This window comes from Passer montanus, unplaced genomic scaffold (assembly GCF_014805655.1).
Source record: "Passer montanus isolate IOZ18808 unplaced genomic scaffold, ASM1480565v1 scaffold43, whole genome shotgun sequence".
Lineage (NCBI taxonomy): Eukaryota > Metazoa > Chordata > Aves > Passeriformes > Passeridae > Passer > Passer montanus.
The window spans coordinates 5,122,215-5,142,573 of NW_024369151.1; the positions used below are offsets into that span (position 1 = coordinate 5,122,215).

General features: G+C 48.8%; 1 protein-coding gene across 2 annotated transcripts in view; it reads left to right on the forward strand.

Annotated features, from left to right (window-relative positions):
- Positions 1-20,359, forward strand: part of LOC120507465 (collagen alpha-1(XXVII) chain-like) — a 141,890-nt gene that overhangs the window by 100,091 nt on the left and 21,440 nt on the right. Inside the window, exons 33-40 of one of the 2 annotated variants that reach the window (XR_005628773.1) lie at positions 31-111; positions 637-690; positions 2,937-2,990; positions 4,539-4,592; positions 5,288-5,341; positions 7,205-7,312; positions 19,989-20,042; positions 20,157-20,264. Coding sequence is in view for 1 of the 2 variants with exons in the window: in XM_039720181.1 (XP_039576115.1) it covers positions 637-690; positions 2,937-2,990; positions 4,539-4,592; positions 5,288-5,341; positions 7,205-7,312; positions 19,989-20,042; positions 20,157-20,264 (486 nt within the window). In the remaining variant the exon portion in view is untranslated. The remainder of the gene's footprint in view (positions 1-30; positions 112-636; positions 691-2,936; positions 2,991-4,538; positions 4,593-5,287; positions 5,342-7,204; positions 7,313-19,988; positions 20,043-20,156; positions 20,265-20,359) is intronic. The other variant, XM_039720181.1, reaches the window with a different exon arrangement.

Here is a 20,359-nt window from a genome sequence, read left to right on the forward strand (position 1 = left end):
TCTCTTCCCCACCACTTATCCCATTCCCAGCTCCTCTGTCCTTGCCAGCTCCAGCGTGGTCAGAGATGTGAAAGACTTGGCTCGAGTCCTAGGAGCCATAGGAAAGACAAGGTCAGACCCCTGGAAAGCCAGAGGGAGCCATGGATCTACCAGGGAGAGTGTAGGATACAGCCTGGGGTGGGTTTTGGAAGGGAAGGTAGGAAAGAAGGGCAAGGTTGGGTCTGGGACAGGTTCAGATGTAACAGGAGGAGTTGGAGTGTAGGTGGAGTGAAAGCAGGAGCAGGAGGGAGGCTGATGGTGTCAGAACTGAGCCCACAGCTGTGGGGGAGTCACTGGGGACAGACAGACCTCAAGGAGGGCCAGCAGTACTGGACTATGAAGGGAGAGTATATAAAATACTTTCAGATGTTTCAGAAGGGAGCCAGGAAGAGGAAGGTCTTCTGAGCTCTTTGCCTGGTAAGGTGCCTGAGCACACCCACTCCTGGCCTCTCCATCACACTAGCCAAATCTTGCACAGTGAGAACTCCTCTCAGTTGTGGGAAGGAACTGGAGTTTTATCTTACAGACCATGGAAGTGATGGCCCTTCAGAAATGAAAGCAGTTGTGTGAAAAGAGCCTTGTGTGTCTATTTTGCAGGGTCCCCAAGGACCACAGGGGCCACCCGGGCCGTTGGGAGAAATGGGACACAAGGTAGGTCTGACCTTTGTTGCTGTTTGCTTTTCCCTTCCATCAGGAGTGCAGGACTGAGGGAGGAGTGAATGTGCAGGGGAACTTCCCTCCACACCTTGCAGTGTGCAACAAGCAGGAAGGATTTCCCTGAAGTCTGACAGTCAGCTTCCAAAACAAACAGTGAAAATCAGAAATCTGAGCACCCCTTCCATCACAGGCCACAGACACCCAGCTGCTGGAAGTGCAGGCCCATCTTCTCAACAGGAGATACATTTCAAAGGTGACCACGGCAGGGACCAGCTTTTTGCACCAATGTGCAGAGTCAGGGAGCCAATACAAGCACAATTCAGACTGAGTACCAGTCTTTCTCTCTCTCTGTGACACACACAGGTCTGCCAGCCCGCCCAGATGGCCAAGGCAGCCCCAGCAGAGGCCAAGGCAGCCAGTGCAGGAAGCTCAGAGACGCCTTTGCTGCTGACGGTGCTGCTGGGCTGTGGTTGCCATGATGCAGTGACACAAACACACCAAAACCCACCAGCAGCTGCCAAACACTGCCCCAATGCAGTGCAGGGGATGCCTGCATGGTTCCCCCCAACTCCTCTGCACTTCTGGCTTTATTTAATTCCTCTTAAAATAATACAGTCTTGGCTCTTTCTATCACGTGTGCCAGTGCCCCTTGCAGAGCTCCTTTCTGTAGGTCCTGAGCTGTAACACAGACGTGAAGGTGGCTTTGAATGCAGTCTATGCAAAGTGTGTGAGTCATGAAAGTTTCCATTCTCATGGCTGCTGGACTGGATGGAGCAAGCTCTCAGCATGGTAAACCACACTGGGGAGCTGGAAAGCTCTACTGAGCCACTCTGGATGCTGCCAACCAAGAAAGTACAGACCTTCATTCAAATCTGTAACTCTTCCAGGAGCCTTTCTCTGCACTGGCACCTCTGGAGAAACCAAAGCAGGATTTTTGCTTTCATTGGAGCTTGAATTTTCTCATTGCGTGACATGAGCGTTTGTTCACAAACCCAACACACACCCTGCTCCCTCCTCTGCTTGAATCCATTTCAGCAAGCCAGGAACTGGCTTTATTCCCTGGGTAGCTCCTTTGACTATGTGCTCTTTTTTCCTTTATTCCCAACTGTAAAGAGAAGGGAGATTGTTGTCTGGAATGCAAATATCATAAGTAAATAAACCACTCAAATCCTTTAAAGAGAAGCTTTACTGTCCCATCTTTGGGCTTGTTTTACAGACTCATTCCCCACGCTTCTCAGAGGTAGCAGCAAATGTACAGAGATGAAAGCTCCCAATAGGTCTTGGTACTAAAGATAGTGAATGGCTGTGACCCCACTCTCAGGGGCTGCACATGGAGCTGGACTGAGTGGGAACAGTTTGCAAGGTCATTCTCACATCTTCCATCTTTCTATCTTAATTCCCATCTTTTTCCAGGTCATGCACTCATTTTTGGCTCTCTGAGGGATGCCAAACCCCTCTACCAGACTCTGTGTTCACATGAGAGCAAGGAGCTTTCTCTCAGGCAGTCCAGCCTGGGCTGTGGGTTTCTGGTCTGAGCCCAGGCATTGGCCTTTGGATATTTGCTGGCCCTGTACAGCCAGAGACAGCTGGCTGATGGATGTCAAGGCTAATCTGGCCAAAATTTGTGCTGGAGGGCTCAGTGTCACCTTGCTGCCCTCAGCTCCCTTTAGCTGCCCCTGCCTCTCTGGGAATGGGGGGCAAAGGCTCAGCTGGAAGATGTGGGGCAGCTTCCCCTCATCAGAAGGAGCCTCTTGGTGCAGAGGATTTGCTCACACAGGTGGAAATGGACAGGTGAGGCTGCAGGGAGCAAGAGCAAGAGCACAGCCAAACATTTCTGTCACCCACTGCACCAGCCCAGCCTGCTGGACCCTTGCAAAGAGCTTCCAAGTCTAATTCTGGACTTTTCCCTTCCATCCCAGCTGCTCCCAGTGCTGCTCCCTGGTGGGGTTACTAACCTTAGAAGGCAGAGGGATTGGAAGGAGCAGAGAAAGGTGCTTGGCAGAGGAGGCTGGGGAGAGGGGAGGTGTGAGAGCTGATCAGAGCCCTCCCAGAGCCCAGGCACTCAGGAGGGGCCTCTTTGATGCTGTGGACCCCGAGCCAGCTCCAGGGAGGTAATTGCATTGCAACCAGGGCTTGGCTGTCCCAGGAGAGCTCTGCTAAAGGAGTTATGTCTTTGATCTTGCTTTCTGCTTTGTTACAATGGGTTTTTTCATTATCTTGTTGGGGTTTTTTTCTCCCAGGGACCGCCAGGCTCAATGGGACAACCTGGTCTTGCAGGTGAACCTGGCATGAAGGTAAGAAAAACCCTGAGTGCAGTTTCTCTGTCAGACTGGGGAGATAAATGGCAACTTGTGTTCCTGAAGGACTGAGTGACATTGCAGGTTTACCCACCAGCAGCCAAAGCAGATACTGCACTGAATAAAAGACAAAGTTAAAAAAAACTAAAACTGGGTTAATTTTAGCCCTTTTTACAAATTTCAGCCCTTTTTACAAATTTCAGTCCCATCCTGAGGGAGAGGCTGGGGACAAGTCCCATTCCGGGGATCTTGTGCCTCAAGAGCTGTGAAGGGCCTTGGAAAGGAAGCTCAACTCTTTGCAGATCCAAAATCTCAATGGAGAGAGGAGGCCTTGAGACTCACAGATCCAGGCAGCTTCTAATTCAAAACCAGAAGAGTGTTAGGAAGGTCTCAGATTTAAAAATACTCTCGGACAAGGTCCTGCCACAGTTTCCAAGGCTCAGCTCTCTGGGGACTGAACTCCTCTGATGGTTAAGGGGGAAGGGTGCCCTGCTGCAGACCATGAATGCACCTTCTTGTCCACATAAAAGCCATCTCTTTGTTTGAGTAAAATCCCAGTGCTGGGCAGCTCAGAGGGGGTTTTATTTAATCCTAACCCACTTGGTCTCAACATTTGCTCTTGTGAGCAGAGCTTTTGAACAAACTCTATGTGTGGATTTAATGCAATTTCCTCTGTGCTGCTCTTCACTCCACCCCCCACCCCATCCTTTGCCATGTTTTCCTTGGCAAATCTTCTGACACTTCACTGGAGCTACCGTGTCTTTGGCATCCTGATACTGCAGGAGTGTTTCAGCTCCAGTGCTCCTGGCTGGCCCTCCTTGGAGCAGGACATGATGATTTGCACAGACACCCCTTGACCTGCTGGCCTTGCTGGGAAGCTGTGGAGTGAGAGTCCAGTCCTGCTCCTTCTCCAAGCTGGAAGGAGCTGGACCAGGACTGGTCTGTGCAGAGCAGTTTGCTGTGGGATGAGGTTTATGGATATCTCAAATCTTTTTCCCTTGAATGCTCTGCATTTCCTGAGCTCTCTTCATGCAGAGCAGGTTGCTTGGATGGACACACCTGGGAGGGAGTTGCCCTATGGTCATCCTACCCACAGTGCCACGTTGGCAAGATGCATTTGTTTGCCAGCTCCTTCTGTTCACTCATTTAACTGCTATCAAAGATTCAGGTTCTTCTGGAACTGGGCTGAAAAGAGCTGTTGGGTTGTTTTCTCCCTCACTCTGGTCATGTCTGCCATCACACCACATTGCACCCACCCTGCTGCTTGTCTGTGAAGGACCATGCCAGAGAATTCCTTCTGGATCTGCAGCCTTTGTGACCCTGTCCTGTCCATCTTTGCATCATTGCAACAGAGCCTGTGAGATGTGTCCTTCTTTGATGCTTCTGTGCTGGGCCTTTGGAACAGCCTTTGGAAACTCAGCTGAAGGTGTTTGTGTGGGAGGAGGAAAGAAATAGACAAAATGAGGAATGTAATGGGAATACTTCCCTCTCTCTCAGTGTCAGTAACCAGCTTGTCTCCCTGTCTGTGCTTCCTTCCTTTTTTAGGGTGATCCTGGCCAGCTAGGAATCCCTGGAGAGCAAGGTCTCATTGGCCAAAGGGTGAGTATGGCCACCTTCTGTACCTCATCAGTTCCCAGAGGTTCTGTCCTTGCTGTCCCACAGCCTGGACAGGCTGACCCTGTTCTCTGCATCCCGTAACCCTCCCAGCCCTGCTCCTTCTGCAGGTGGGGAAGCACCTTCCCCACAGAGCCCATCAGCCCGAGCTCAGCGGGGTCTGGGAGCCTCTGGGATGCCCCAGGGACAGCGAGTGTGAAAGGGGCAGTGTGGGGGCAGAGGTGGAACAGAGCCCTCCTGTTTGCCAGGGCTGTGTCCGTGCACGCTGCAGCAGCAGCAGCTTTAGCAGGGAAACACTGGACACACTGTGTGGGCATGGCAGGGGGGTGAATGCATGGATTGAGGCTGCCAGGGACTGTGTCCCCTCCCAGGACTGAGGTCAGCTGTTGGAGCAGGATGAGGAAGGCCCAGGTTAAGGGAATCCAGACTGAGCTCCTTTTCCCAAAAGGAAGGAGGGCTTCCCACAGTGGGTCTGTGGAGGAGAAACTGTGGCTCAGAATAGAGCAGGAGGCTGAATTCCTGCCCTTGCTCCAGGAAGGGCTTGTTCAGCATTAGAGTATGAGATAGGACATGTGTTAGTGTGCAGGGCTGGGTTCCCATCACTGCAGGCTGGCTGCTGCAGGAAGCTCAGGGAAAAGCACATTTAGGCACAGCCTTATGGTGTTTGCTTCTGTCCACAGGGAGAACCCGGGCTGGAAGGGGACAGCGGGCAGCTCGGGCCAGATGGGATCAAGGTAAAACTCACTCCATGGAGTTCCAGCTCCCACACACATCCCTGTGCACTCAGGTCCCTGTGATTCCCAGAGCCAGCATGAGGCCAAGGGGATTATTGGGTCCTCTGTGGAATCAACCTTTGCCCTGCAATCTCTAAGGACTTTTTTCTGCAGCACACATAACAAACCCCTCCTGTTTCACTCCTCTACCCACGTTTTTTGGCATCTGATCAGATCTCCAAAAAGGTCAAGTTCTTCAAAATCTGGTTTCCAACAATTTGTCTGTTTTATTTGAGTCTTTACAGATCAAATTTCCAACTAATCAGGAATTCCTGGGCCTGGCAAGGGAAATCAAGGATTGTCCATCACTCTCCCCTGCACCACTGACCAGAGCAATGTTAGAGAGTAAAGAAACCAGATCCCCTTCCCTTGGCAGAGCCCCAGGATCTCACTCAGGGTTTGCCCTGTCTCTCACTGCTGGGAGTTTGCTACCTTGCCCTTGGAACAGGGCTCTGATTCCTGTCCCTGCACAGCCGGCCTTTCCAAACAGGCCAACAATTCTGTTCCATGGAAAAAAAGAGCAGCCCATCCCACAACAATGCAGTTTATTGCTTCTTTCTAGTTAAACTGTTTGCCATGTGTCTCTACTTCTGCTTATCTCTGAATGCTGGACCAAAAATCTCTTCCTTAAGGACAATCAAGGCTTCTGTATTTTCTTGCACTGCTGGCTGTGCCCAGGAGCTCTTGAACCAAACCAGCTCTTTCCACCCCAAATGTGTCTCTGAACACTTAACCAGATGTGTCTGTGCTCTTTAACCAGATGGGATCTTGTTGAGCTCTCCCAACACAGGTGCAAGAGGAAAATGGTTCTGTTCAAGGCTGCTTGGCTGCACATGTTGCTCTCAGTATAAAACTGGTCTTTATCATTGTCTCCATATAATTTTGAGTGGTAATACTGAATAATACAAAATATTTACAATATTGTATTTATTTTTATAAAAGAAAAACAGATATAAATTTACTTCTTACACTTCTATGATTTTATTTCTGGTCTGTGTTCCAGTTGGTTGATCTTGCCAAATACTGAAATTTTATGATCTGCCAGATTTTTTCATAAATTTCAATGACAGGTTTCACCAGGGGGGCTTTAAGTGGGTATTGAGAAAATTTCTTCATGGAAAAGATGGCCTGAAAGGCATTATAACAGGAAGTGGTGGAGTCACTATTCCTGCAAGTGACACCTGGGGACATGGTTCAGTGGTGGGCTTGTCAATGCTGGGTTGAGGTTTGGATTAATTCATTTTAAACATCTTTTCCAACCCAAATGATTCTTTGATTCTGTGATTCTGTAATTGTCAGAGCAGTGATTTGACAGCATACCCACTGCTCAGGCCATGGATCCTTTACAGGGCACAGTGACACAGTTCACAGAGTGTTTATTGGAGCCCTGGGCTGATTTCAGTTTGGCAGCAGGAGCTGAGCAGCTGCTCCAAACAAACCCATTCTATTAAAAGTCTTTCAGCATCCCAAGCTCAGGGCTTCTGGATGAGGCAAGAGAGACTCAAATCTTGTCTGCCTGCCTCATTCACATGGGAGGTTCAGGCCTTATTGCAGGAGAAGCAAAGGAGTTCAGGTTACTCTGTGTAATGGGAGAGTTCCTTCTTCAGCCAAGAGATTTTAAAGAAAAGAAACCTGGGTTTGCTCCTTTTTTTAAATGTCAAGTGTATTATGACTCATCCTCATTCATCCCTTTTCTTGCAGGCTCTTTTCCTCTCAGACTCCTGAAATATTAATTATGTGGTGGGTTTTCCCTCACAAGAGCTTTGTACAGTGACCCACATGTTGTGTGGGTATAAAAACCTCCCACCCTCCTCTCTTCCACAGGGAGACAAAGGAGAGCAAGGCCCAGAAGGAGAGAAAGGAGAAAAAGGCAGTGAAGGGCTGAAGGGAAAGGAAGGACCTCCAGGATATCCCGGCATCCCAGGTGTCCGAGTGAGTCTGTGAAACCAGCCCTTGCTGACCCCTGGCTTCCTGCTGGCATCAGTTTGTGACCCAGGCCACTGCTCAGAGCTCACCTGGGCTGTAACTTATCCTAAACATTATGGTAAAGTGTGCTGTTTTCATGACAAACCACGTTCAGGAGATGGTTTGGTCTTTCAGCTAGGACTCACACTTGAGAATGGGAATCTGATCTGCCACAGGCTTTGAGAAATGGTGCCTCCCTCCCACACCTCTGTAGGCTGGATCCCACACAGTGTTAGAGGGGGAGGTCCAGAGGACTGAGAGGGGCTGATTTTAACCTGTTAGCCACAGCTGGCCTGGGCCTGGAATTTGGAATTGGCCACCTTGTGCCTTCTCTAATGGTTACTTGCTTGCTTCTGGTCTTCCCTTCTAGGATTTCCCCATTAAATATAGAAAACAACTAGAAGAAATCAGCAGGGTATGACTCCTGAATCCTAAATTAATATCCTGGGCATGTCTGGTTCACTTGGAGGTCTGATCTTGGTGCTGTAGAAAGAAAATGTTTGATTCTGGCTCTGAGATGAGAGGAGGCAGGGCAGTGTCAGGTGGAAGAAGGCTCTGCCCAGTGCCCCGGTGGGCTGCTCTGCAAGTCAGGCCTTTCTGCTTGAAATGTGGAGCTTACCAGGTTGCTGACATGGTGTATTCATTGTGGTTGCTGTCTTGGATCAGAGTTATCAGCAGCAAGGCTCATTCAGCAGAGGGGCAGCCCAGCTCAGAGGGATGCACTGCTCCCCTGTGGCACGTGTCTTACCCCTCATGCAGCAGGGGAACACACCAGCTCCAGCCCCACACATCTGTGGAAAAGGAACAAGAAGCCCAAGTTTAAAAGCAGCTCTGAAATCCCAGCCTGGGCTGGGTGTGAAGCAGCAGGGCCAGCAGGTACTGCCGAGCCCTGGGTGGATGCTCCATGGTGAAACGTTGATTTTCCTTTTGGTGCTGTTGTGGCTGGCTGAAAGGCAGGCAGGGAGAAGGGTGTGAGGGGATGGAAGCAGCAAAAGAGATGGATTTATGTTATTTTTGGGCTGAGGTTGGGGTTTGAGCACTGACTCAACTAGAAAGTGGAAACATTGGCTTAATACTGTAGTGCAGCACCATAAATGTGCAGAATAAGCCTGTAGTCCTGCCCCAAATAAGGGCACCCTTGGCCACAGGCCCCTGTACCCAACAGGGAGTCCTTTCAGGGAGCCCTTTCAGGATTGGGATCATACCACAGGCAAGGGTGGTCCCCAACACCCCAGCTCCTTCCCAGCTGCAGGCTGGCACAGCTGGGCAGTCACCCTCCATGTGCTGTAATTCTGGCTGGTTCACGTGTTTATCTTGTGTATGTTTTAGGAACCAATAAAAATACTAAAATCATGCAAAAGCCATATTAAGTTATAAAGTATAAAATACAGATTCTCTCAGACTCTGTCCCTGCTGTTTGCCAGCATGTCCCTGGGAACATGATGGTGTTTTCTGTTTCATTTTTTTAAAAAAGCAGCCAATAGAGCCAAGATTCCTGCTCGTAATCACTCCCTTTCGGTTTGTTGGGTTTTTTTACTGCAAAGTGCTATATTTCCATCTACTATTTTAATATACTTCTTTGTATTTCCTTATGCCTAAACTCAGGCAGACTTTCAGACCTGCACAGTCTCCAGATAGGGCTGCCTGCCCTAGGTAACCAGACACTGTTACCTAATACACAGGCTGGTGTTCCTGTGCTCACTGAGGTCATTTAAATATGGAAGTCCTCTGACAGAAGCACAGATTATTCTCCTCTTCCCATTACTGAGAATTTCATTCTACATTCCCATGGAGTAGAAATATCAGTGGGATTTTCCTTAGATTTCTGTCAAGATAAGGTTTACAGCTCAGATGGAGATAACTGCAAGCCCCTCCTTTCCAGCTGAGGGTTAGAAGCTGGAATATCCAGCCAAACCATCCCCTGGAGGACATGCTGCAAAAGCCACCACAAACTGCACGGTGGACAGAAGTCTTTAAGGCTACTGGACCAAGATAACAAAAAATCTTGTCATGGGGAAGTTGTGAAGGCTGCCCACCCAAGGGCTGATACCAAGGTGACAAACTCCTGTCCAGGATTTGTGTGGTGGCACAGAAATTGGTTGGGGAAGGTATTGGAGGTGCTTGGATTGCAGGGAGAGGGAGCATGCTGGGTTTGGGTGTGCAGATACTGAGTGATTCCACACCACCCTGTTGTGAATGGTTCTAACACTTCTGATGTGACAGTGTTGTGCTGTCCAATAATCAGTTTAGATGGTGTTAAGAACTTCATCTTTAGCCATTGAATCTCCATTTGGCCTCTCCTGGCATGACACCCCCAAGTCCTTACATCTGTGCTTCACCACATTCCTGCCTGGATCCACTGATGCTTTCCTGGGCTTTTCCTCAGCTCCAGTATTTGTTGGGATATCCTGCTCAGCTCCAAAGGGGACAGGGAAGGTCTTGATGCTTCTGTACCCTTAGGAGGAGAGATGCACACACAAGGATCTGTGCAGTTACCTGTGCCAACAAACTCTAGCTCCATTTGGGGGTGTGAGCTCATCTTCTGCTTCTGGAAGAGGTTGGTGTTAGTTTGAGGAAGCTGATGCCCATCTGGAATTGTGGGCACATAAAAGGTTCTCCTAAACCTTGGCTTGTCCCTGTGTTACTCCAGAAGGAGCACCCACAGGGACATGCCCAGCAGGGACAACAACAACCTCTGGAAAAACGCTTTTCATCACAGGGTTCTGCAGCCAGACCATGTCCTGAAGATTTGTCCTCAATGCCAAGGAAATGTTTAGTCTTAATCTTTATTTTGCTTATGTCTACAGGAATGTGACACTTCACTATCAAGTGTCCTTGTGACAGATGTAGGAAATGAGGTGCCAGATTGCTCTGAAAGGATCTGACTTCACTGCTGGTACATTTTCAGCCTGTTTTGTGTTTCCTGGCTGGAGCAGAGGCTGGTGCTGGGGAATTTGGCACCACCAGCTCACACCTACCGTGGCCACAGGCCAGCATGGAGGATGGTAGGAGATTAGAGGCTGTGCAGTCCTGGAGCTCCCTGGAAATGGCAGATGAAGGGATGGACCCAGAGCAACTTTGAAAGCTGGAGGAAGCACAGAGGGTCTGTGCTGCCCTTCTGGGTCCTGCAGAAGAGAGACCCTCACCTGGTGATCCATGGGGTCAGCACAGGCACATCTGCCTTTCCTGAGCAAGGCTTCCTTTTCCACAGGGTCATCCTGATGCTGACAGCACATGACTGCCTGAGCACAACCAAACTTCCCTCTGTGCTCAGGAAACGTTTTTCAGAGATCTTTAGCTTTCACTTGGCTCAGCCATTTCCAGCATTAACATATCTGAAAACCGGTTTCCACTGTGGTTTTGAATCTCAAACAAAAAGCAGCAGGGAGGCCCCAGTCGAGTCTCCAGGGGTAGTTTGTACGTGTTTCAACGCCAGTGGATTTCAGCAAACAAACCTGGCAGCTGAGATGGTCCATGAGCTTCACAGCTGTGGCTGGCAGGGCTCGAGGCAGCTGGAGCTGAGATAAATGAGTATCCTCTATCTTTTGGTCACTTTGTCCAAGTTCACACTGCTCCTTTCAGCCCCAGTTCCTGCTCAGTGGAGGAATGGGCCAGTTGTCCCCCTGGCCATAAGAGAGAAATCAGAGCACCAGTGCAAGATGCAGTTGGAATTTCCAGAGATGTGCACCTTTCCTGAGCTGCTTGTCCACAGATTATCCCTCCCAGTGGTTTCTGTCTTCTAACACAAACTCATTGCCTTCACTTGAGCTTGACTCTCTTCTGAACCTGGCCATTTGCCCTCTGGTTTGAACAACAAAAGGCTGAAAATCCCTTCCCCTTGCAGAGCACCAGGGACTGTTTGGGCACCTGCATTCAGAGAGACTGGCTGGAAATTCAGACTTTTTGTTTGGGCAAGGCAGAACAAGGATATTCTTCTCACTGTGTGGGGACACTGGAAAGTACAAGAGCCTGGTGAACTCTGGCAAGGCATCCATCAGCAGTGCAAGTGTCATGGTGTGGATTGCCAAAATAAAAAGATAATTTATCTGCTTATCTGTAAGGCTGTGAGGGAATAGTGCCACAGAGCCTGAAACACCCAGAGAACATCCCTGGAGAGTAACCTGCACTCACAAAGGATCTGACTGCCCATCAGAGCTGCTCATTGCACCAGAGCATGGTAAAAGGCAGAGGCTGAAGTCACTGGTGTGCCACCAACAGCCTGGTCACAGATGAGTGGGCCCTGAGAACAACCTCTTCTCCCAAAAATTGCTTCCTTCTGCTGCTTCTCCTCTGCAGTGATAGCAAATGCGGCACTTCATCCCTTCCCTGGGAGGATGAGAGATGCAGCAGTGGCTGAGGAAGGCCCAGGCCAGTTGGAGGAGGGAGGTGAGGGGTTTCCAGCTGTGCTCTGTGGCTCTGCACTGTGGTTTGTGTAATGTGCTGCTTGCCATACACAGCAGACATCTGATAACAAGGGGTTTACAGTTCCAGGAAAGCAATTGGAGAGCCTGGAAGTACTGAAATACAACATGCTCTGAAACAAGAAAATCCCTCATTGTTCAGCAAAACTGGGAGTCGAGTTCTTTCCACTTCAATTTTAACCTGAAATCCTATCTGCAGTGTCATTCGAGCCATGTCAGGACTCAGAAAGCTTTGAGCCAGACACTCCAATGGTCTGAATTGCCATAAACAATTACATCAGAGAAGATCTTGCTGCATTTGCCGGCCCTGTTGTGGCATGCAGATGTGCACCATCAGCCCAGAAGAGCTCGAAGGGCTGTAAATCCTTTTGCTCTGGTGCAACAAGATCCAAAGTCCTTTCATTTGCTCTTCAGGAGGGTAGACTGACAGAGCTGGGCTGGGCTGGAGAGCTGAGAAGGTTTTCTGAGGGAATTCACAAGATCAAGCCACTCTCCAGCCCAGGACAGAGCGTGAACTCGTGGCTCTTGGCTCCCATGCTGTGGACGCTCCCCAGAGCAGCAGCAACCCCACACACAGCTCTGGATGGTGTCCTGAGGATCCTTCCCACCACATTTTTGTCCCTCTCTCATCTACAAGCTACAATCCTGAAGTGGAAGGATGACTTGCTGGCCAGGATGGACCTTCTGGCAAGGCTGCTCATGCAATGCCAGGCTGCTCTCTGGGCTCTGCAGTGCCAGGGCAGAGCAGGAGCATCTTCTCATCCAACACATTGCTCTTGCAGAATGTTGTCCAAACATCACTTACAGCAGAATTTGTCCCAGAGTGGTTTTTGCTCTTTGTTCTTTTCTGTTTCCTGCCACTGAAAACATGATTCAAAGGTTTTCTGCAACAAAGCGCCTCGCTCTGCTGCTGCTGCTGAATCCAGCCATTCTCTGCACACACATGAGCTCAGCCACAGCTGGCAGCACCACATCCATGGCATTCAGCTCCCTGAAAACTCTGAGGTTGCCGAAGGACAATCCTGGACTCACCCCTGGTTTTAATCTCTGCTCTCCATGCAGAAATTTTATGGGTTTTTTTGATAATGTACTGAGCTGTTGTTTCCTGGAAAATCTGTTTTTTGTGCCTTGGACCATGAGCTGTGGAGCAATTACTTGAATGAAATTTCTTAAATTCCCCCAGCTGGAGAGTGTGGGGTCACCCTCTGGCTGAGCAGAGGAAGGAATGGAGAACACCAGGCTCGGTGTGCAGGGGAGGGCAGTGTGTCTGTGGTACCAGTGAGGTCCTCACACCCTTAATCTTAGGAAATGGGTGGTGTTTATCCAAATTCTGCCCTTGAATAATGTGTTAGGAGCAGATGCACAGGACAGTAAAGTGGCTTGCCCAGGGTCATGCAGGAGGTCAGTTGGTGGCACAGGGGGCCCAGGAGGTCACAGCAGGCCATCCCCCTGCCCTACAGCCTGTCCTTTCCTGTAGCTGCTACAGCAGGGGCCAGTTCCTCTACAGGAGCCCAGTTTGCAGGGCTGAAGGTGTTTGCACTTGGCATGGTGTGTCCTTGAGTTACAGCCCTGGAGTATCATTGCTCGTGCAGGCCAACACCCAGGAAAGCCATAAGCAGGTATTTGTCCTGCATCAAAAACCAAAGGTGAATGAAGTCACTGAGAACTGATGTCAAATATGCTGAAAATCTCTGCTATGAAGAGTTTGAGAGCAAGAGTCAGGGTGATGCCTCTCTGTGGAGCTGCAGGCCTGGGTCTCTCTGCTTGCCCTCCCAGACCCAGCATGAGCATCCCTGGGCACCCCTGCCCATAGCTGCAATCAGCTTCTCCTCCTGCTTTGATAATCAAATGGTGGCCCCAGGGTCAGCCTTTCCTGAATCCCACTTAATGCAGAGGTACATGCTGGATTTTGTTATTTGGGTGATATTATTGTGTGGAGCTTTTCCCCCTTTTTTGCTATTCTGCTCTCTGTGACTCAGCCCACCCAACCCACTGACACCTTTGGAGCAGAGCAGGGCTGCCTGTGAGCCCTGTGCATCCTACAGGGAATCACAGAGCTTTCCCAATCCCAAGGGAACTGCTGCTTGCAGCAATGAGGCTGCTCTCCAGCAGCTGAGGGGCTCTGCTGCTGGGGAAGGCAGGCTGATCCCAGCTGGTCTTCGTTTAGAGTTAATAGGAGTCAAAATGAGCCAGAATTTGAAATAAATCCCATTGACTTGGCACGGTTTCTTTCCTGACTCAGACGAAGGAGACACACTTTTTGGGCAGTTGATCCAAGATTCCCCTCCTTATTGCAAGAGAGGATTTCATTCCCCTCCTCTTCCACAACCTCGGGGCATCTGTGTCCTTCAAAAGGAAGATATTAACCCTTAGTGTTTGGGGGAGTGTCAGTCAGAGTTGTGCTGCCCAGGTGCTCTCTCTGTTCTTTTCTTTCCCGTTGTCAGATTCCAACATTAATTTTTTTTGGAGCATTTTGGTTTCATTGTGTATGAAAGCTTCACAGCTCAGTGGGGATGAGGCCTTGCACTTTTCCTACACTTCCCACTCATCCATCAAGCATTTTAGTGGCACCTCTGTCTCCTGTGCTTTCTTAGAGATGAGGAAGTAGAGGCAAAGAGAGTGAAGGAAAAAATTATTATGCCAGAAACAACAAATTAGTGGCAGTTCAGGGCTATCAGATTAAACCAGAGCAGCTCAGAGCACACAGCACTGCTCTTTGCTGCCTTACGCTGTGGCTGCTCAGAAAAATCAAGTTAAAGTGTCCTCCTCCACAAAACCAAAAGCAGCAAGTTTCAGAGCAGCAGCTGCATGCAGATAAGAGTTTGCTCTTAAGCAGAGAGTTCAGGATACACAATTTTGGACTGGATTCCCATTTTAAGCTGAGGAGCTCAGCTGAAAGGAAAGTCGCAGCGGCTCTGGCTGTAGCCTTGCCATCCAAGACCTTTTTATAGGATTTCCCCAGTTTGCTGTTTCTTTGAGCACAGCCAGCCAGCTCTACCTGCACTCTGGTTTCCACAGGCAGGCCAAGAGCCCATTACTTCCCAGTGCTCCCAGTGAAACCCTCTGAACCTCACAGCACAATCAGGTCTTTCTTCTCGAGAACAGTTGAGTCTTTCTTCTTTCCCCATACTCATTCAGGAGCTGCTGCCCTGTCTCCTCCCCTTCCAGACTACTGCTAGGCAGAGTGATTATGAAATGTGTTTCTTATAAATCCAAAACATTTATGTCTTCAAATGCCCGGCCTAAATGATCCCACTAATTTCCTGAGTGCTTGTGAACTGTCCTGCATGGGGGGAGGCTTCTCTCGATCAAAGTTTATTAAGTAGAGGTTCTCATATGGAGACATTGCTGAGCAGTAGGAAATTATATGGGGCTTTTTCATTTCCCTTTAAATGAGCTCACTGGCTGGGCCTGGATAATATGGGCATGGTCATCCTATGGATCATGCTTCCTACCTTTATTGCTGCTTTTCATTTTCCTGCCCTTTTTATATCCAGAGCCTCAAACTATCTTTTCTTTTTTTCCCTGTCACCATGTCACTTTTTTCCTTTGCTCAGTAGCTGTATTCTGGTGGTTCTGTTTCTTCCTGCCTTATTTTTGGGAGGGAGGAGTGACCACAGACCTTCACTCAATGACACAAAAAAAAAATAGTTTGAAAACATGCTCCTGCTCCACAGCAGTCCTGAGCAATCCTGAAGCAACCTGAGGCAAGATTTGGGAAGCTCTCCCAGCAGTTCTGTGCCCTGAGAGCTTCCTTCCTGTGCTGTACTGTGCTGCAAGGGAGGCAGGAACATATTTGCCCTCTGGAATGCCATGAGCCACAGCAGGATGGTGAGTCACATCTCTGTTACCACTTCCCGACCCACTGCCTGCAGCAAGAGCATCACTGGCTGTGGGGAAGTTTGGGTCAGGATTTTAGCCCTGTTTGTTGTTTGGCTCTGTTCAGGCCATATCTCTCTGCAGTTCATTCAACTTCCTTGTTTTGTTTTTCTGGATGCTGTTGTCGGAACATAGATTTCAACTGTTGATGTCTGGAGAATTTAAAGCTGAGCTGCTCATCTATTTGCTCCCACTAAACATTGCTGTTGTGCTGGGCAATAGATCTGACTTTTCTGTCAAGGCCATCAGCAGCTGGAAGTCTCTTTTTCTTTAAAAATTAACCAATTTGCATTGGAAAATAAACCATTCCCGTTTCCCTTAGGGGAATATCTAAGGCTATACTAAAAAAATCCTTGTAAATCTGTATCCTTACTGAAGATGACAACGAAATTTTAAACATACTAGACCTAAGACTATAATTTTTTTTTGCTTTCCTTGGATATTTTGGCATAGCTGAAGGCATGTGACTTAGTAAAACTGCTGCTTTCCACTGTCCCTGGTCACAAATACCATCATCATCTGGAGGTACTGATATGCTTCCCTAGTGGAGACTGCAGCACACAAAGAGAAATCACCATTTAAAAATAGTCCCAATGATGGAAAAAGCTTGGAAAGAAGATAGATTTTCTCAGCAAACCAGTAACCCAAGGCATACAACAAAATGTGTACAAACCCTGGGAACAAAAGCACCGAGTGTCCATTGCCTTGGCACAGTGACCCAACTGATGTGAGTCCAGCAAAGGGAACTTGGATTTAATTATTGTGATGCGCAGGCTTTTGTACATCTTCTGCCCTCACTCCTATCTCTGCAAAAGAGAGAAGAAATCTTAGGAACCTGAGGAACTTCACACTGCTGTAAAAGAGGTACCAAAAGGTGCTACATTCCCAGTGTACTTTGGGGAGAGCCTGGATGAAGATACCACCTCATTGAATTTTATTTTCATCCTTTCTTTTTTTCTTCCTGTTCTGGCCGTGATTTTTTTCATCCCTGGACAGATGAGTCAGAATAATGGAGAGAAAAAGAATGGGACTATTTTTGAAGGCTACCAAAATTGTTGCTGGGTTTTCCTTCCCTGCAATGTGTGGAGTGGGGCAGTGCAGTGATTTCTGGGAACTGTGCAAACCCCTTCGAATGTGCCCTGGGAACATCTGGGATTGCAACAGCAGCCACATCTGGATCATCACAAGTAGAGATATCACATATCTGGGAACCCCAGACAAGTGCTGAACTGCCTCTAAATTCATCTGGGCAGAATTCCTGCGCAGTTGGAGAAAGCATATCCAGGAAAATCAGACACATGGTAGGCTTCCCACTCACCAGCACAGCTTGCTGGCCAAAGTCCTAGAAAGCGTGCTGGGAGAGCACGGAAATATCCCTGCCTGATAGAGCTTATTCCTCTCGAGGAGGTGACTCAGTGAGTCAAAATCTGAGCCACGTCTCTGCCCGTGGCGTCGCCAGCATGGTTTGACCCATTTTTTTGTACCAGCCAAGTTTTTAACCAGTGGATGAGAGTCAAGAACAGCAAGGGAGGCTTGGAACAAGATCTCCATGGCTTCCTGTGAGTGACAGCTCATCTCCCTGTCACTGACAGGAGCTGGTGATGCTGCCAATGGTTTTTTTTATTCAGCAATGGAGAGAGAGCTGCACCCCAGCTGGAGGACCCAGGAGAACGTTCTGGAGCAGATGAACATCCCTGCTCCCTGAGGCTGATGTGTCATAAGGGGAAGACTGTTCAAGGAGTTTACTGGAGCCCATATCTCTGTTCACACCCACCACCAAGGGAAAAAACAAGCTGAAGGAACCCTGAGAAAGTCTGAGAAGCTGTTTGTCCATGGAACAGTCTCACTGTGGATTGAGCTTAATTTTGTGAGCAGGACTTGGACTGTCAAAGTTCGGTTTGGTTTTTGTTGTTTACCCTCTCCATATGACTCTATTTGTACTTCGTGATGGCGAGTGCAAGCAGGAACTTGAATGCTGGCAGATTTTAGGAGCAGTGTGGAAATTTTGTTTCTCAGATGGGAAAATTTATAAGCCTAAACTTGTCTTCTCGAAAAACAAATACATTTTCCAATGAAGAGTAGAAGTTTCACTCATTAAACTTTCATGGGAGATGTATCCTGGTGGAGGGAGCCAGGCTGTACTTCAGATATCTCTGAGATCCTTGTGACCTCCCCATGAACAGGGTCCACCTGCCCTGCCCAAGGATAAAGAGTGTGTCTCACCAATGTACTGGTATCTGCATTTTTTACAGACAATATAACACTTTCTCAGCCTGGGGATGGGACCTTTGCATGGAAATCTTTGTTTCACGAGCTGCCACAGCACTGCAGTTGCAGGAGCACATCTGAGCGTGCAAAACTACTCTGCTGGACAAGACCAAGGCCTTGGCCATCACTGGGTTAGAAACAGATCTAGGTTAAAATGGGCTTTCTCCCATCTGCAGGAAGCATCTACTGCTTGTGCTTCCACAAGCTCTTAAAGCACAGTCCAGGGAGACTGATGGAAAAACACTATGCAACTGATTAAAAGCCCCAGTTGTCTCATTATTCAGTCACATCTTGTTTTGACAGTAAAGCTTTATGACTGGTTCCACTATTCCCTCTCCAAATTTTTAAGCCATAATGTGCCAGGGCACTGCTGCAGAGCAGGGGCTGTGGATTTACTGTGCTTCAGGTGCTGAGTACCAGGTCCCACAGTGAGCTGCCCTGGAACTGGAAGGGTCTGGCCATTTCTGATGCTTTCATTAGTGAAGACTTCTCTGTACTCCTGTCAAAAGTGTAAATCATGTGGGTGATGCTGGAGCCTTGGCACCCATCATCTGCTGCGGCTGCTCGGCATCTGTGGGAAAGCAGCTCCAAAAGTGATCTCTTGGAAAGTGGCAGCAAAAAATAGCACATACAAAAAAAAAACCCTGAGCAGTATGGAAGAGACACAGAGCAAGGCTCATGTGCTCCTCTGCAGGGACCTGTGCTTTGTGAAGCCTAATGGTGTTGGCAAGGTGGACTCCTGAAATGTTTGACTTAGGTAAAATGGAGCTATTCCCTCTGGGGAAGTGAACTGGCACAATCCTGTAGGGTTGGAATGAGTCTGAATTGCTCCTTTGTGTTCAGAGCAGGCACTTCTGAGGCCCATGTTTCAGATCAGAGTGAAAACCCCCTGATATGTCTCACTTTATAAGTTTCTTTTATTCAGCTGGGACTACAACACCAACCATGATGAAAATTATACCTTCTTAGCTGGGAGGAGGGGGAGCAGAGGGAGAGATGTGGTGCTGGTGCAGAGATGCTGTTGAAAAGTTTGTCACAATTGCCAAAAAGCAGGAGTTGCTTTCTTCAGTTATACTTTTTCCTTCTTTCTGTCAAATTCAAAATATTCTGTCTCCCTTGCAGCCAACAGGGTCAAACACTGGAAAAAATGAGCTCCCTGAGGTCCCTAAGGAGAGGCTGCTCATCATAGCACATGTCTGTGGTGTGGGTGCAAGGAGGGGCAGCAGGTTCTGCACCCACACTGGGCTCTGAAAGCAGTTCAGCATTCCTGTCCCTGCTTGCCATGTTTTGCTTCCCCCTGCATTTCTAGAAGGCTGATCCGTAGATTGTGGTTTCTGTGTGTGGCAGTAATAATACAAATAGAGGGAGGGGGTTTGCACCGTGAGCAGGAAGTTTTGTGTGGTAGGTGCATAGAGAATGAAACCATTGCCTTTTTTCACAAGGTAAAGAATAAGGAGAAGTGCTGTGGAGTCAATGGTTCTATTGGTAGGGTTCTGCAACTGTATAAAAATATTGATACCTAATTTAGTGCCTATCAAAAGTATTGATACCTACTGGTTCACTACTGGTTCAGGGGCAAACCAGAGGAAACCTTTTGTGGGAACCAAGGTAAATGTGTTTTCCACATTTTAGCCCATTCTGTAGCAAAGGCTGGGTAGGTGCATTTCTGGAGATGCTTCTTTTGCACCCTTGGAGACAGATGGACACAGTTTTCCGTGACCCACCTATCTTCAAGATGTAATTTCAAAGTCATCATCATCAAAATTACCACAGTATCACCTTTCAGCTGTGTTGCCCAATAGCCACCTCAGCACCAAGATCTTTCCACCTTTAAGCAATGAGTTTTCCTCCATGTGCTGGAGCAGCTAAAGACCAAACTGAGCCATAGCCCAGCTGTAGCACCTGTGGATTGTGACCTGACCTGCACAAACTTGCTGGCCTCCTTGTTGGCCCCCATGTGTGGGTGAGGTTGCTCTCAGGTTTGTGTGTGCTAGGGAAATGGCCTGGGAGTGTCTGGTTGGGATGTGACTCCTTTGCTTTCCCATTCCAACAGCCTTTTTTTTTTCCCCTTCCAGGGCCCAGAAGGGAAGCCAGGAAAACAGGGGGAAAAGGGCAAGCCTGGCCAGAAGGTAGGAACAGCTCTCTTTGATAACACCACAGCCTGTGGTTCTCCCTTCCGTCTCCGATGTTTTCCTGCAGAAGGAGTTTTGTCCCACACTGATGTCAGTGCCTTTGCTCTGCAGGGCAGCAAGGGCTACCAGGGGCAGCTCGGCGAGATGGGATCCCCAGGGAAGCAGGGGCCGAAGGGGAACCAAGGCCCTAAAGGATCCCGAGGTACCCTGGGACCGATGGTGAGAAGAGCTCTGCAAACGGCTGAACACAACTCAGAGAACCTGGCTGCCAGGGGTGGGCACGGGCCTGACTGGAGCAGAGAGCCCAGCAGAGG